The sequence below is a fragment of the Zophobas morio genome, unplaced genomic scaffold, assembly GCF_036711695.1.
Source record: "Zophobas morio isolate AGI-343-1 ecotype UQ-CSIRO unplaced genomic scaffold, CSIRO_AGI_Zmor_V1 ptg000016l, whole genome shotgun sequence".
Taxonomy (NCBI): Eukaryota; Metazoa; Arthropoda; class Insecta; order Coleoptera; family Tenebrionidae; genus Zophobas; species Zophobas morio.
The window spans coordinates 7,633,699-7,651,936 of NW_026972121.1; the positions used below are offsets into that span (position 1 = coordinate 7,633,699).

Below are 18,238 nucleotides of genomic sequence, written 5' to 3' on the forward strand. Positions count from 1 at the left end.
ATTTATTTCAATTATATTAACATGCAGCTACTGCTCGAGATTTGTTAAAAATTGGTACAATAAGTACTTTATTTCATTTGTAAACAATTAGGGCCAATAAAATAAATTATCTGTTTAAAAAGCCGATTTTGCCTTTTCTTTCTCTTAGAAGCTTATTTTAATGTTTTTTTGTGGCCTAAAATTCGTCCTTTAGTTATTAAACTGCATAAAAGCAAACATATTTTTTGGCAGTGTGACTGTGCCTTTTCTTTTTCTTTCCCTGTGTACGTAACCATGAAGGGCCGATTTACCATGTCAAAGATTATGTCACTGAAGTTTATGTTTGAAACTCTGTGTTTGAAACCGTCAAATGAAGGCATTTTTGGATAAAATATTTTTTGGTGTTATCTACTTCACCATATTGCTCCTTTCAGTACGAAACCTTCGGAGCCAGAAGAGGTTAGTTATGTTTTTCTGTTCATGCTTATGTACTGTTTATAATCAAATTTCTTATAGTTACCCTCAAAAGTAGCATTCACCTAGAGTGTAGAATATGGACAAAAGATTAATGAAGCATTGGTAAGTGAGTAAAACGTTTTCCTTAGAAGTATTGGAAGAGAATTAGTCATACGTGGAATGTTTTGGTCATTCAAATGACGAAAAGATATATGTTGTATGGTAAAAGTATGTGGAATATAGGAGGGAATAATTGAATCTTTTCTATTTGTTGCTCCCATTTTTCAGTTTTAGTGAGTCTACACCAAGTACTACAACATGACTAAAGAAAATGTGGTGCCGTCTATTTTGACACAAAACAAAACATCACTACAGGACCCTACTCCTCAGGATTTGAAATGGACAATTCTGTTTTGAATGTACCTATACACTCCTAGAAACCAGCTAACATAATTTGAATCTAAAAATCTAACCCAATTTGTATCACCGGAGATGACCAATTGTCGTAAAATAGTTTTTATAATTTTTGTACCCATTAAAAATAAAAACTTTGTACGCAAATTTACATGTAGGTACCCATACAGGATTAGCAATTTTTATGCATGTCAGAAAAAAATAATCCAGTAAATCTTTTTTTTCCCAGTTCCCACCTTGTCGAACAGTTCTTTCAATGGAATTTAAGTCAACCACTAACCGCACACCACGGAAGCAACTAAGAGGGAACCACATATACCCAGTAACAGAATCAATAATATTAACAATCTTTGAATTGGACAGTAAATGCATCAGCTCAGATCACACGCTCCCCTAACCAATGCTTTCCTAACCTCACAATTTTTAATTTGTTTGTTTGGAAGCCGATAAACACTCAGAAACTGCATTCGTGTTAAAAGCTAAACTTACCGTCTAACGATCTGGATGATGTAAGTGTTAAAGGCAGCCATTTTATGCAGAATTTTACCCACGTTTCAAACACACTAACAATACTTATTCACTAGATAAAAAAGCAAAACCCGTAAAGTTAACTATCACAACCACAAAATAGAAGACGTTTTACAAAAATCTTTAACTCAATTAACTCAAAATACAATCAAATGTTTAATGGGGAATGCACGAACTTTACCAATAACCTCACCAACACGCTGTAAACACGAGCAAATCAAAAATGCACAATGGATAATGGAAGTATGGCGGGTTAGCGGAACAATATATTCCCGAGAACTTTCTGCGCAGACTCTAAACATAAAATTTAGGAAGTGTCTACGTAGCCACGAACGGCAATGAAAGCTATTTCTATATTACAAGTGAGTATAGATGTTAAATACATAATCAATGATATTACTTAATTTATACCGGGTATTTTTGAACATAGGCCGATGTTCAGTTTTAAAACGACGCTGTCAACGCAGGAGCATTGTTGGTTGCAAACCAATATAAATCGTTTGGGTAAAGCAGAGTTTTTTCACTGAAACTACAGCGTGTTATGCACATGTTCAACAATAAACAAAACAAAGTAGTTATTTTGCCCATTTGCACCAACGTTAGTGGTAAACATTGTCTACCTAACCCATTCTTAAAAGTAACTTGTGCAGTTCTTGCACCGTCACGGCTTAAACTCTACTTGACTAAGTAATACTTATTAGTTGAGGAATTATATAAAAGTTTCATTTCTATTGGCAACACAGACGTCACAGACCACACACTTGTACAAAACGTTATACCGTTTTTGCTAAATTTAAAGGCTACAAAACTTTAACATATTGGTGCTTCTTGGCATCATAAAACCGCATACCATTTACAATATCAGTAGCAGTAACACCACTTTTTATAGCTTTTGCTAAAAAAAGGAACTTTCTCATTGCAATTTAGGCTGTCAAACAATATGTCGAAGATCAAAAGTAAATCTCCTGTATCTGCTGCTTCTGAGGGTAAAATGTTTACTTTGCTCGATTTTGACACCTACTTATTGACTAAACACCTGAACCATCACACCTTTATTTTATGATCTCTGTTAATTTTGGGCGGATTCGTACATTTTTTTTTTTTGTGTCTATTAAGTAGAATGTTTTCCCAATTGACCCGGCAAAGCGAACCGACGTGTCCATAGGAGTTCGTGTGCGAAAATTCACACCAGTGACAATACAGGCAATATTAAAAGGAAACCAGCATTAGTGGCAATAATTTACAAAATACTAGCAAGTACAATTACGAGTAGAAGTGCAAAAAGTGCGGAGCCGTTTTTAAGTGAAACGATAACAGCGAAGCGATAGGGGAGAAAAATCGGGGGATCAGCACAGATATCGGATAAACGTAAACACGGATAGGAGAATAACCTTCGAAGAGACGATCTGGGTTATATCCTTCCGCCGTGAAGGAAGTCAAAGACAAAGAGGTAATGAGTAGTAAAGGGACAGAAAGGAAGAAAAGGGATAGAGAAGTAGAGTCGCCGAAAGAGAACGAGCAGGTCTTCCAAAGAAGCAAAATAACAGTAAGATCACCTCTGCAACCGAGAGAGAAGGAAAATCAAGAAGATATAGAGATGGAGGAGGTCAAGAAGATGATCAGCGAACTTGCGACACAAATCAGAGATGATATGAGAGAAAGTAATAAACAATTATTGAATGAATGGAATACACAGCTTAAAGAGGAGCTTAAAACAATAAGAGAAGAATTAAAGCAAACAAGAGATCAACTACAGGAGCAAAATCAAGAAATTAGAGATAAGCATGAAGAATGGAAGATAGCTAAGGAAGAAATGGGAAAGAGAGTGGGTGAAGTGGAAAGTCAACTAGATCGAATGGAGAGAGAAAAGAGAAGAAATAAAGTGGTGATGATGGGATTGGAAATAGAAACAGGAGAGCAGAATCAGATAATTGGAAAAGTGACAAAATTTTTAGAAGAGAAGGTCAAAGTAAAGAGTAAAGTTAAAAGCGCGTACAAAATTGCAGAGAAAGTTTATGTAGTGGAATTCGAAAACAGAGAAGAAAAAATAAATGTAATGAAAAGCAAGAAGAACTTAAAAGGGTCGTCAATTTACATAAATGATGATCTGACGAAAACGGAAAGAAAAATTCAAAACAAGATAAAAGAAGAGGCAACAAAAGAGAGAAATAAAGGGAAAATGGTTAGAATGGGATATAAAAAGTTAACTGTAGACGGCAGAAATTTTAAATGGAATGAAGAAGAGGGCAGACTTAAGAAGGCAGAAAATTTTTAGTAAAGAGCCAAAAGAGAAGGAAGAAAACGAGGAAAAAGGGAAGCAAACAAGGCAAAGGAAAAGGAAAAGGAAAAGGAATAAATGATGTAGATAGGGAAATCGGAAAAAGGGAAGCTGGTACAAAATTAGGAGAAAAAGGGGTGAAGGTACTGTTTTGGAATGTCCAAGGGTTGCGAAAAAAGGAAAAGGAGTTCTGGGACTACGTGGGAAAATTTGATGTTGTGGGGCTAGTATAGACTTGGGTGCAAAGAGAAAACTGGGAGAAATTGGAAGAGACACTACCACAAGAATATGTGTGGGAGTGTCAAGGGGCGACAAAGGAAAAGAAAAAGGGGCAGCAAGCGGGGGAATAGTAATGGGAATTCGAAAAGAAATGCAATAATTGGAAAAGGGAAGTAATAATAAAAACGGACTAATGAAGAAACTAATACAGCTGGATAACAATCGATGGGAAATAATAACCGTTTATAGCAAGAAAATGGAAGAAACCAAGATAAACATAGAAATGGAAACAAAAGAAAAAGGAGATGAAAAAATACTTATAGGAGGGGATTTTAACGCAAGATTGGGCGATAAGGGGACAATAATAATAGATGAAGAAAAGGGAGAGAAAAGAGGATCAAAAGATAAAGCAAATAACAAAGAAGGGAAAATATTGTGGCAGATAATAGAACAAATGGGATGGGAAATTTTGAATGGAAACAAGGAAGGAGATGAAGAAGGTGAATGGACGTACGTAGGGACGAGGGGAGAATCAGTTATAGATTATGGGATTGTCAACGAAGAGGCGTGGGAAGAAATAGAGAGTTTCAAAGTGGGGGAAAGGGTAGAATCAGACCACAAGCCTCTAGAAATAAAAATCAAAGGAAAAGAGCAAGAGTACGAAAAACAAGAGAGAAGACACGAAAGAAAAGAATTAGAAAAAAGAATATGGGATAAAGAGGGAATTCAAAGATACAGAAGTAGACTAGAAAAAAAGAAATTCGAAGTAAAAGAAGATATAGAAGCTATGGTGGTGGAACTGAGCAACTTAATTGTAGAAGCTGCGGAAAAAAGAAAGATATACATATGGCAAGGGAGGGATAATGGATGGAACGGAGAATGTAGTGAATTGAAGAGAAAAGCAAGAAAATGGAAGAATAACAAGGGAAGGAAAGAAGAGTACCTAAAAGCAAGAGAGAATTATAGGAGAAAATGGGAAGAAAGAAAAAGAGAAAAACGAGAAGAAGAAGAAGAGAAGACAATAAAGTCCCTGAAAACAGAAGAGCAAGTATGGAGATATATAAACAAGGAACGGAGAAGGAAGACTGAAATCAGCGGGAAAATCAAAATACATGAATGGAAAACACACTTTATGGAATTATTGGGAGGTTGTGAGGAAAAATGCTGCAAAATAAATAAAGGAATCACAACGACGGAAGAAATGTGGAGAGGTTCGGAAATAACAAAAGATGAAATAGAAAGACAGATTGGAAGACTGAAAAGAGGAAAGGCACCAGGAGGGGATGGAATCCAGAACGAAGCGTGGATGTTCGGGACAGAAGAAGTGAAAGAAAAGATATGGGAAGTGGTAAATGGAGTTTGGAAGGGAAAAGGGTTTCCTCGGCAGTGGAGAGAAGGTATAATAATCCCATTATTTAAAAAGGGGCAAAAAAGTGATGTGAAGAACTACCGAGGGATTACCTTGCTCAATACGGCGTACAAGATATATGCAATGATACTCGATGAGAGGTTACGAAAGGAGATGGAAGCAAGGGGTATGTTACCAGACGGTCAGGCAGGGTTTAGGAAAGAAAGAGGTACTATGGACAATGTGTACATCCTGCGGCATTTAGTGGGAAGAGAAATAAGGAAAGATGGTGGGCGAATGTACGCATTGTTCATAGATTTCAAAGCAGCGTTTGATAGCGTGAATAGAGAGAAAATGTGGGAGTATTTGAGGAGAAAGGGAGTAGATGCATACTTGGTAACGAAAATGGAAGAAATATATGAAGAAACAGTAAATACGGTGAGAGTGAATGGAATAGAGAGTGAGAGTTTTTATACAAATAGAGGAGTGAGACAAGGATGCCCACTCAGCCCCGCATTGTTTGCAGCTTATCTAGGAGATATAGATGAAATGTTCAGAAAAGCTTGTACCTAGACTTACTTAATTCTAGCCAATAAGTTCTGTTTTATACTGATTCTAGCCATACAAACATCACAGTTCGCTCTTCAGTTTCGGCTATGTCTAATTTATTCAACAAAATTGCACATTTATGTGATCTTAATTTAGATTCTAGTTGTAGTATTTGTAATTGCATTGTAAATTTGGTTTAATGTTTAATTAATTATAGATACTTTTGTTTCTTAAATATTTATACTTTTAAGTTGCTGTCATGAATTAGTTTAGTTAGTTTGATATTATTCCTGTAATTGGGTGTTACCTGTAGGAATAAATATTATTGTCTCTGTGATTTAATTAGATTAAGTTTTAATTAAATTGTTTCAATAAATGTTATTTTTTTTTAACAGAAAAGTTTCATTTCAATCTTCAGTAAAAAATGTTCTTTATGGTTCAAGCTATTGTCACCCTACTAATAACAGTCTTTCGGTGACAATAGCTTGAATCGTAATGAACATTTTCTACTTCATTTTCACATGCTTTTATTAATAACGATTCCTTTAAAATTCGCGAACTTTTTTATTTAGTTGGCCACACATCCACTGGCGGTGCGCTATTTCTATTACCATTAAAGTCACTAGATTACATGTAATCTAGTGGCTATAATTACCATTGGTAGTATCTCTGGTTAAACGGTAACGAAAATTTGGCTAACTATCAACCAATAGGATGACGTCATCTCCAAAATTTATAATAGTAACTTTTTTTACATTTTATAAAGTAAGATGCTCCTGTACTTGTGGTGTGTGAATTTTACCTCTAGACAACCAGATTTTTGAAAAAAAAAAAAATTCAAAACTGTATAACAATATTTTGCAGTTTAATTTTGAAACTGCAAAACCGAATGCTCAGAAATTTTATGAATATTTTAAGGTTATCGTAATGATTAAAGCCGTCATTTCAAAGTTTTGCCCAATAAATCTGCTCTGAAATATGTAAAATGTAATGACTGTATATTTTGGTTTAACAACGCACTTACAGACTTCAGAATTACTTATATAGGGTGAGCCAACAAAAATTAATGAAAGAGCCAATTTATTTTATCGATTAAATCAGGAACTGCACAAGTGATTGCTTTGAAATCTTGTAGACGTTTTAAACTTATTGTAAGCATGGTAAATTTTTAATCAAAATATATCTGTTTATCCCCCTTCGTCTTAAAATTTTGCTGAATAAATTCGACCCAAAATATGCAAAATATGTTGAGTCTATACTTGTAATTTATTATTGCATTAAAAGTTTTTAAATTTCTTATACTGGTTGACTCATAAAAATTAATGAACAAGTCAATTTATTTTATTGATTAAAGCGGGAACGGCTGACTCGATTTTGCCGAAAATTTGGGAGTACAATACTGTTATCATTAGTATTACAGTGCACCTATCCAAAAAAAATTTTGACGACGTCACTACAAAATTTTGTTAGGGAAAACTCATTTGAAACGTATGCGTAGCACATTCCTTTACATTCACTTTGACGTTACATACATATCTTTATTTTAAGTTATAAGGGTTTTCATAAAAAAAATATAAAATTCGCATCATCAAATTGTATAATTTTTCGAAAAAAATGCTGGTTAGAAGGAATTGTATCGCCTGACATGTAGATGAACAGCAGCATTAAAATTCCCAGCACACTTTCTCGAAGTTAAAAAGCAGGGGAATTCGAAGACATTATTCTTAATTAAAAGTTGAAAATAATTGGACTGCTAGAATTAATCTGTCATAATTTGCAATCGTTGCCCTCTACAAGTTATTTATTATTTATAAAAAATTTAAAACTAAATCGTTTCTGGAAAGTAAAATGTGTTGTCCACTCAGATTTATCCAGGCGTGAACAGATAAAATAATCATCTTGTATAGATCCACAAAACAACATGCCCATGCTTTAAATTAAGTAACTAACTTTGTGTTAGTGCACTGTGTGGAAAAAATACAGAATTTCATTTTTAGATGTCGTTACGTTCAAGTTCTTTGGCATTTAAGACTTTGACAAATTTTAAATTTCGCCTTACACCCAACAGTTTTCCAAAATTTACGCTGGGGAGTGGACGTGAAAAATATTAATAGTCAAACAATTTACAGTTTGAAGTAGAAAAGAAAAAAAGAGTACCATCTTGTATTCATTATAGTAGCTAAGCCATCGTAAATTTCTGAAAAAATTTGAATTAATAGCATAATCGATAGTTTTGTTAGTAACTATTTGGATACTTTTTTTTTCTTTTTTACAGAATAGACAAAGTTTGGTTTTTTCCTTCCAGGTAACTCATAAGAATTAATTATATCTAAGTAATTAGAGAAAAGTTTTATTTTGTGTTCGATTCCATTATTAATAATTCTTCAAACGGTTTCAGAAAACATGGTGGATTCATAATTGTACCGACTTCTTCAAAACACGAAATTTTTAATATTTATAACTGTTTGGATAGAATAAGTGCAAAACTCATGTGTATTATGTGTTGACTGTGTAATGAAGTTTTGATGTTTATTTGTAATATGTATGTCATTTAAATTTTTACTTTTTGTTTTAACTCGATTTTAATGAACATTCATTTCTTGCAATGATAATTTTACAATTTTCACTAGTTGGCTCTCCCTCAAAAAACAGAGTTAAGTTAGCCAGAGAGGTGGTGACATTTTAAATATGCGTGAGAAAATATGGGAATTATTACCTTTGTAAGTGGGAATGTAGAATGTCAAAAGTTGGCAACACTGAATAGTCCATGTTGCCACCGGTGTGAACGGTGCAAGCTGTTCTGTGGCTGCAAGTTTTAGCACGAGGTACGGTTATGCTTGTGATAGACACGTTGCTTGTTTATTATGTTGTTGACGGGATTGTGTTCGTGTTTTTGTAACCGAAGTGAAGTGAGTTCTCATTGCATTTGTCGCGGCTGTTTTTATAAACTATAAACTGACTAGCACGATGTGATACACTTTGTTATTTTGTGTAACTTTTAAACTTCGTTTTGTTTGCGTAGGATCGTTGGTGAATTTGCTAAATTTTTGCAGCATTGTTCCTGTTCTATAATGACTTCGTTTTCTGCAAAGCTGGGTAAGTGTCCTTTCTAAGTTTTGAGATTTAACATAAAATTTGAGGTTATGAAAGCGTCGTTTAGGGGAGATTGGGGCAACATGGACTTTTTGTCCTCATATTCGAAGTTTAATAAATATCAAAATTTAATTGAACGTTTAAGACGCAGTTTAGAAAAAGGTACGCTTTAATAGCGTTTTTCGTCGACCACTTATTAATGTGAATATTAATGAATTTTTTTTCCGAAAAAAGGATGCGTTAATGGACGTCATTAACGATCTCTTTTTCATTAACGCACTCTTTTTTAGTTCGTCATTTTCACGGTTTTAAAACGTTGTGATCTGCCATGATGTTAGACAACCAGACATACTCATTTATTTTTCTTTTAATTTTATTCATTTTACAAGAAACTTTTACAATTCATGAAATATTGTTATAAATAACATAATTAGAATTATTTTTGGATATTCATCACAAAACTATTAAAACAATTGTTGAAGGTTACGAAAGGAACAGATAAATTCTTTGTGTTGCTGACGTCAGGATTTATATTGATTTGAACGTTTTCGGAGGTGTTTGAGGTTATGTTATTTATCGAGTCATTGACATTATAATACTAACGTAATGGACGGAGTCTGAACGACACTAGCATTGGAGAAAGAGGGTGACAACATTAGACAGGGATAATCAAATATAGCAACTCGGTTATCTGACAAAGACAGCTAATCCATACCACGTGACTTACGGCAAAACCAGGCAAATTTTAAATGCAACATATAGGGAAACGGATAATAATACACTGTTTAAAAGTAAAGAATTTATTAATGTCACCTATAAAAAAAATCAACAATGATAAATACATAATAAACAAAAAACACAAACAACTGTATTAATACAAACACGTCAATTCAATTATAGAACGAATTAAGTACATTGTCCTGATTTGATTACACTTTGCACTCAGATTAATTTTTGTTCATTATTGAAGAGTTTACACCCTGTTTGTTAAATGAGATTTATGTATAAATTCTTGAATAATATTAAAGGAGATCCTAGGAAAAACATATTTTCGATTTTATTTATATTAAAACTAAATAATAATCACTGCCAAAAGTCTATTGATGTTTAAAATGAATAAGCTTAGTGTACACATGTCTTACACGGACTTCGTTGTCTTGTAAAGATTTGTTTCTATGATTTAATCTTATACAAAAATAATATTTAAATATTAAGTACATTAATTGAATCAAGTGATTATTTCTGGGTGGTTGGATTTTAATATGTTCAGAAATATCTTTGAAGAGATCTCCAATATTGACTTTTCGTGCTGCTTGCATAACTAATTTATCAATTATATTGTTTTCATAAAAATAAGATGTACATCTAAAAATAGTCTCTGCAATTCGACATAATTTTATGACTTCATGTGACGGGTGAATGAGCCCTCCTCGATTCTTACGATTCAACAAACTAGAATTTGAACGTTCAGTTATGAGAGCACTCAAACAGACATCACATTTCAGTGTTTTTTTTAATTTTTTCACAATAAACCCCGCAATATATTGGACTACATCAAATATATATTTTTCCATGTATTGTGGCAAGGATACATTTAGTTCTTCGTCGTCTTCGCAGTCGTATGAAATGAGATCTAAACTGTAATGAGATTTGTTTGTACTAACTACTTTCAATATACTTGTTTCATCGAGAGCTAGGCAATTTGCAGCCTCTGAACTGGAAAGCTCAGTATGTATTAAAATCTTTTTATATGCTGCTTCAAACTGTATAGCTGTAGGATTATTGGTGAAACCTCCCCTTGCTCTGATGTTTGAAAAGAACATTTCTAAATGATCTTGGCTTAACTTGTAGGTATAGAGATATTTGATATTACAGTGATTTATAATATGATTATCAACAATACCTTCAATGGATTTCATATTCACTAATAATCCTAAAAATCCAGTTTTCCTCGATGAAACAAGTATATTTTGACCCCTGAGATCCTTCAAGTTGGAAATATAACTGCAAGCATTATTAAAACATTTTTTAAGGAAACTGTTGTTATACTTGGTTAAAGATTTTTTGTACATACTTGTGGATAAACTGTTTCGGGTATTCATGAGATCAAATATGTTGTTAATCATTAAACAAAATTCAGCGGTGTGAACAGCATTTTGAAATTGTTCCAATTGTAAATCTAAACAACAATATTTAAGAGCATCTGATACACTGATGCTAAAAACTTGTGTCGCCAACTTGACTTTCATTACTTCTCTATTTTTCTCGTAGTTAATGTGTCGTCTACGTATTTTTGTGGCAGCGTGTAAACCACATTTTTCTTGCAATTCTACTAAGTGAACAAAATATTGCCACAAAATAGGGTTGTTATCTCCGTTGTACAATACCCCCCAGTCAGCTAATGCATTTCTAATTAGTTTTATCATATGGCATGCATCTAAAATTATAAAAATAGGTTCCTTTGTTAAAGGATGAAGAAAATAGGTTCTTAAATTTTTATAATTGTAAATGTCAACCCCTAAAGTATATGCCATAGATAAATTGGCTGCAGCTCCATCAAAAGTTAAAGATACTATAGTAACTCCAACATTTGAGAGCATAGTTAGGCAACCATTCACTAACGTAGCTTTCTCCTGTGCATTTAAACCGTTAATAAGAAAGTACCCTACTGGGATTTTCCATTTACAACTATGGGAAACTAAAAGAAATACCAGAGCATTTTTGGCAACAGGGAGACCATCTCCATCCATTCTAAAACCATAGTTTATGTAACCAGTTTGGCGTTTTCCATTCCACTGCACATGTTGACGGATTGACATTTCGTCCATAATCAATCCACAAACAAGAAGTTTGTTTTCCTTTCTCATTTCTTTAACCTTAATTTCCACAGCTCGCAGTGTTTCACGGGTATATCCGGGGGAACCATCTACAGCTCGATACCACTTCTCTAATGTTTTTGGATGTGGGAGTGATTTGGCAAAAGTTTTTCGGATGTAATTATATGCGGAGGTTGAATAAAAATTTAAAGTTAACGCAAATACTCGGAGTTCTTCTTCATACTGTTTCTCTGTAGATACTTTCATGGTTCTTAAAAGCAACTGTTGCACACTAACAGGTGTACATTCCTAGAAAATACTACATTAATAAATTATCCAAAAGAGGAGTATATACTCCATTGCAATATTAAGCTATTCCTACGGTTTTAATATGATTATGTAGCATTCGTGCTATGTTAGTTATGACTTTTTTTCTATACATCAGACAATAATCCAAATTTATTTTACAAAATACTATAATATTATTAATACCTGCAAACGTAACATGCGATCATTCAAATTTTAATAATTCAGTATCTATATATTTTGCATTTGTATGATTCATGTTGTAAAATTTGTCCCATACTTGGTTTTTGTTGTGCAATCAACATTATTAATATCAATTTAAAATTTCCTGAAATATGAAAAGAAACATTATTCCAACGCTACTTACGTACCATTTCCGAATGCGATTGTTGTACACCAACAGGTGTGTATCCCTAAAAATGAGCACTCAAAAGAATAAATAATTCAGTTAAATTCATAGATGAAGACATTAGGTGGAGTGATGAATCTAAAAGACAAGAAATTGTTTTTTCCATGCTCTTCCAGCTAGTAAACGAAATTGCAACAGAAAATAATGTTAAATCTTATACCTACAGTTTGAAAAAATATAAATTCATGCCGTACAAATTTTCATATGTTATTTGCTGAAAAAAAATTATGCACAATAACAATATACCTGCAAAATGTAACATGCAAATAAATAATATAATATCTACATAACTGCATGAGAGACCAATAAATTATAACAATAACAACAGACTTACCAAAATAATTTACCTGATAACTATATAAAAAAATACTTGTAAATAATTTTCAAATAGATAAACAATCGACAATAAGAATAAATATACTTGTTGCATACTCCCTAATGATCTACAAATTGTAGAAATAAAAATTCTTTCAAACCTGTAATACAGAATAACAGTGATCTGAGATTTTTCGAGTGCTTCGTAAATGATGAATCACATCTTTCAGAGATTTAATTTTTCGCATCAATTTATACGTACGATTTTGTAAATATTTTATCGTACGTTTATGTTTATCAATCGTCTTTTTTGCGCATAACCACATATTTTTCACATTTTCTGGGTTTGCCAAATCTTTTTCTGCAAAATCCCCAAAATAATATGGCAGTTTGCGTTTTCTTGACGCATATTTTACAATTGGCTCTTGGCGTCTACTTGCCACATCATTATTTTCATCACAAATAAAATTTTCACTGCTTGCTTCAGTTAATATTACTGGTGCCTCAACACAAATGGTAGAAATTGCAGCTTCCTCATGTCGACGTTTAGAAGGACGCGGTTTGTTTACTTTCTTTTGCAAGTGAGCTGGAAAATCAAACACACTGGGCACGCAGCCTTTACGTAATATTGTCCTTCCAAAATTAATTTCAAAATCCGTGCTTTGAAAATGAAGACTACATAATTTTGTTGTTGTTGTAGGCTCAAAATTTTCCCTCCTTATTGCAGCTATCCATTTCTTTTTTAATTCCTGGTCCTTGGGAAATCTTAAAAAATATATAGAATCAATTTATCAATAAATAAATAAAAGCAAATGAAAATGAACTGATTCAAATAAAACGAAGACTACTTACGAATGGAAAGATATGCCACTTCCTTTTTTTTGACGTTGGGTACAATTGTAAGCACAGCACGAACAAACCATTGTTTTTAAAAGTAAATTAGTCAATATTAATGTCTTCCAAAACTATATTACACCACTACTCACTTTCAAATTCGAACACAATGTTAAAAACACAAACGAAACCTATTAGCTCACACGACGCTTTGGCTTGCTTATGCCGTATAACAGCTGATTTGTTGTTTGTATCCTTTTCTAAGACGTTGTCACCGATTCTCTTTGTCTAAACTCCGTCCATTACGTTAGTATTATTAAGTCAATGTATCGAGTTGATCGAGTTATTTATTTCTGTTTCTGCTGGCGAATTAGAAGGAAAATTAGCAGTGGCTGAGCAAAATAATTGTGTAGAGGTCTTGGGGGTGGTGGAAGAAGTTGCTGTCTCGTTACAAAACAGTTGCTTGGCAATATTAACTTTATTTTGAACTGAGTCTTCTATGTATGACTCTGCAACCCTTGTTGATTTCCACCCACCGTGCCTCTTTGTTGACGCAAAATCAGCCCCTGAGTCAGATAAGATTGTGGCTGATGATCTACGGAAACAATACCCCGTATAGAGTTTTGGCTGATCTAATTTTAAAAATTGTGCAACTGTACATGGAATTTTGGAAAATGTGTTGATACCAACAGGGTTTGTAGTGCATTTATTGTGTCTGTAGTGTAGAAAGAATCGTGTATGTTTTGTATGGTTGGGTCTCAGTGTTATATACCGTCTGATTAATTTTAAAAATATACTTTGGTCATCATCTACAATGGTAAAAACTCTTTTTTCTTTTGTTTTTGTTCTGGAGCCAGGGATAGTAACTAAAAATTTCAGAACGGGTAGAGATATTGAAATTTTGTAAACGCCATTGTTTTAAGCTTCAAGGGAAATTTAATTTAGTACATTGCAAATATGACGCATATGTATCGTCAGTGTCTCGACGCAAACGTATTTTTAATTGCAACATATATTTTTTTTTACGGATTTGGAAAGTCAGTTAAATTACGATTACAATGATATACAACAATATTACAACTATTCCCGAAAATTCATAAGTTCCGAACTGCACTTACATTGTACTTATATATTAAAACAATTAACAAAGTTTAAAATTATTTTTTTTTTTATATTTATCTGTTCTTTTCAAACTTAATTGCCCAGATTGTTTTAAAAGATATTTAATTTTTTCTGATCTACACCATCACTAATTGTGCAATTTGCTGCAGAATATGGACATTTTATTTCGACTATAGTACCGTCTGGAGTAGCACCTAGGAAACCATACTGTTCGTGTACAAAAAAACCACAGTCCTCAATTTTGTTGGTATACACCTCTTCAAATTTAAGTTTCGCTTTCATTTCATTGTCTTGTGCCCATTTAGTTGCGGCTGATCCTTTAAATGCAGAATGAATAATATTCTTAATAATATTTTTAGAATTTGTTGATGGTGGTTTTCTGCAAATTATCCCAAAATTAGAAGCAGTCAATCTATTACTTCTTTCAGCTTTCCAAAGGGGATTAGAAAATTGGCCTCGAGTATTTTGTTCAAGTTCCGTAATTTCTGCTTTATTTAAAGTCAATGATGCAATAAATTTTTCTTTTGCTTCTTCAATCTCTATAGGCATTTCATTTTCGTCGATCATGCCGTAGTCTGCATCAGGAGGAGCCGATTTCATCTGTTTCTTAGTTCGAAATAGTTGACGTCTAACTTTTCTTTTTTCTCTGCTTTGACTCAACCGCGCCATATAACTTTTGGTAAATTTACCAGGACTTCGCAATGTAACTGCTTTATGTACGGAGTTATAATACGGTTCTTTTTTATTGTACGACAAACTGGCAGCTTGGCACCTTGTGCTGTAACTGTTCTTTATAGAAAAATTCTGCCTTTTTCCACCCACAAATTTTGAAACAACAGAATTATAGGTTTCTGCCGCATTATTAGTCATATTTAACATAAGACTGTGCATTGTGTAAAAGACGAGCTCCACAAGATTGTAAGTCGTCCATCAAACCGCATTCAATCATTTCAGGAACATAGGTTTCTTCATCATCTTTATGATTGTTGCAAAAATAAGAGTGGTCTCCAAAAACATGCTTCGGGCTGTTGTAAATATCTTTCTTTAAATTTTCAATTTGCTTCTCTGTGTCACATTCTTGTTGACGCCTGTATTTCATTGCACATTTTATCCCTATCCTCAGCTTTTCCAAATGCTGTTTCAATAATTTTCTTAATTTAACACTAACCACCTGACCTTTTGAACTCATACGTTTCTCTGATAATATTCTAACTTTAGAAATATAATTTCGTACCAAATCATTAGTGCATTCAATTTTTTTGATAAGTGTTTTAGGACCATATGGTCGTTCGATGCAAAGTTTTTTGTAAACACTACTGTTTCCGTCACCAAGAAGATTAATATATTTTAATTTATGCATGACAACACTGCGTCTAAAGCCTTCCAAAATAATATCTGACTCCATTGAAGTGGAACTTCCACTCCAGTTTTTAAAACACTGGTGATCAAGAGTGGTAGTATTATTGGCAGCTGCTTTTTCACAAATTGGACAATACTTAGCTACATACAAAATTTTTCCAGTTTTTGCTCCAACAATACATCCCTAAAAATGTCAGTATGTTAGAAACGAAACAAACAAAAATATGGTACACTTACCACCCCGGATAAAGCATCATAATTGACTTTGTATGATCTTTTTGACCATGCTCCATCAGCAATAACTGTAATCAGACCAACACCGTCTTTATCAACAGCGCCAGTTTGTTTTGCCAATCCAAGCTCCTCTTTACCAGCTTCTTCCATTGCTTGCAAAGACGACTCAAAAATCTTTTTCGATATTTCAGAGTGGTGTTTGTTATATTGACGATATGACATTTGGGGAATATTTAATATAGCTTGTTGTTCAACTAATTGTGAATGACTATTTCCGGTTGAAATAGTTGCAAATACTGCGGCGCTATTAATGTTCATTTCTGAATGATCAGTGTTTTCATCAGTGCAAATGGTTTTTTCGATGTTACAAAAGCGGCATTTAAATTTCAAGTAGCTAATTAATTTATTCCGTGTTTCGTTGATGCAATCCATATCCGAAAAAGTACAAGCAAAAGGAGAATGGCAATTTATAATTTTTATTTGTTGTAAAAAGTACGGTAAATTTATAATTCTTCTCCCTGTAATGTTTTCGGGATAAATAACTGCATCTTCTTTTTCCAGTAAATATGGTTCTCTAAAATATACAAATATAAAACATAATACTAAAAAATATGTGACTTGGGTATTTAATTATACTTGCAGGCTGAGTCATTACGTGTGCGTTCCTCGTTAATTATTCGAAATACAAAAAAAAAAAAAACAAATCAAAGAACAAAGTTGAACGGTTGTATACGATGTGTACAACTGTACACATTGACATATCAGAAGAATGAGAACAAAAAATAGATACAGAGTGTGCTATTTGAAAAAACTGAAATATCGATGTTTGACAATTATAAAGGTTTAAACTTTTTTGTAAACACTCAGTATATTAAAATGTCAACGATTCGCACGCGTTTGTTGTTCTACAAAAAGACGAACTACATTCAGCCCACAATTTTGGGGGGAATCTGGAGTCTTCCGAAATATATATATCTTTTTCTTCTATATATCTTTTTTCATGTCTTTCTTTTATATCTACAAGTAGTCCGCAAAACTTTGTATTTTTGAATTTTGCGGTTGTATTGCAGCAAAATCGAAGGCAAAACAGTCTCCAACAGCAAACGATTATCGAAATTAACATTATCGAAAATAACTAAAGCGACTTTATCTTCCATTTAATAATCATTTTTTCCAATTCAGTGGCGAAATTTCCACTGGTATGGGATTCGTTCATCTAAATACATTCCAAAAGGAGGGAGCTCACAAATGCCATTTATAAAATGAGCAGTAACTGCCAAGAATGCAACAATCTGTAGTTAATAACACGTTTTCTATCACCGAAATTATCTCTTCCAATTCTTGTCGACACTTTTCATACGTCGCAGGAATAAGACTTTTGCTGATAGTACGACGATCGGGAAGTTCATAAGTTGGATTCAAACATTCCACAAAACCCCTAAAACCCTGATCTCCGACGATACTTAAATATTTTTTAAATACGTAAATACCTTGATCAACGAATCGTTAATTTTTTTTTGGCCTAAAAAATGTTGTTATATTTTCTTGCGAACTTTTAGGTTTTGTACCAGTTCCTGGTGGTATACTGATGCTACCAATTGTGGCATTATTATTAGTAGTAGTATCTTTGTCAGATTTCTGTAATATTTTATATTAATTATTGTAAATATTTTTAATAATTCATTTACCTCCAGTGGGGATTGATTAGTATTTCTTCCGTCAATTTCCTAAGAGCCCGTCAACTTATTGCTAATTTGAATAGCGGTATGTTTTCTTTCGATGTATTTTTTTAAATTGCTAGTAGAACTCTTACAACTTAAATTTTGCTTGCAAAAATCACACTTTGCTATTTGCTCATCTACTTGGGTGAAAAAATTCCATACTTCACTTCTCTTATTATTTTTACTCATTTCGAAATATAAATGCTAAGGTCAGTCTTGATTCAACACTGATTTATATCACTGTGCGACAGAATTTCA

General features: G+C 33.1%; 3 protein-coding genes and 1 long non-coding RNA gene across 4 annotated transcripts in view; 3 read left to right on the top strand and 1 right to left on the bottom strand.

Moving 5' to 3' along the window:
* The window catches only part of LOC135129704 (mothers against decapentaplegic homolog 3-like), a 164,353-nt gene extending 162,753 nt beyond the window's left edge, over positions 1 to 1,600 (bottom strand). Inside the window, exon 1 of the mRNA XM_064056951.1 lies at positions 1,339 to 1,600. The gene's annotated coding sequence lies outside the window, so the exon portion shown is untranslated. The remainder of the gene's footprint in view (positions 1 to 1,338) is intronic.
* On the top strand, positions 288 to 981 carry LOC135129725 (uncharacterized). The gene is made up of 3 exons (XR_010280638.1): positions 288 to 438; positions 496 to 663; positions 724 to 981. It is a non-coding gene; the product is annotated as an uncharacterized LOC135129725 (long non-coding RNA).
* Positions 1,601 to 2,830: 1,230 nt separating the features above from the next.
* LOC135129429 (myocardial zonula adherens protein-like) lies at positions 2,831 to 3,888 on the top strand. Its single transcript, XM_064056579.1, has 2 exons — positions 2,831 to 3,430; positions 3,667 to 3,888. The coding sequence occupies exons 1-2, from the start codon at positions 2,831 to 2,833 to the stop codon at positions 3,886 to 3,888; spliced, it is 822 nt and encodes a 273-aa protein (XP_063912649.1).
* A 4,668-nt stretch (positions 3,889 to 8,556) lies between these two features.
* The window catches only part of LOC135129709 (angiopoietin-related protein 1-like), a 105,562-nt gene continuing 95,880 nt past the window's right edge, over positions 8,557 to 18,238 (top strand). The window contains exon 1 of the mRNA XM_064056955.1: positions 8,557 to 8,867. The gene's annotated coding sequence lies outside the window, so the exon portion shown is untranslated. The remainder of the gene's footprint in view (positions 8,868 to 18,238) is intronic.

Bases quoted from the DNA above. Each gene is read 5' to 3' on its own strand.
- LOC135129429 (XM_064056579.1), top strand. From the start codon at position 2,831: ATGAGTAGTAAAGGGACAGAAAGGAAGAAAAGGGATAGAGAAGTAGAG. The intron at 3,431-3,666 runs GTAATGAAAAGC...AAGAGCCAAAAG, and splicing joins ACAGAGAAGAAAAAATAAAT to AGAAGGAAGAAAACGAGGAA.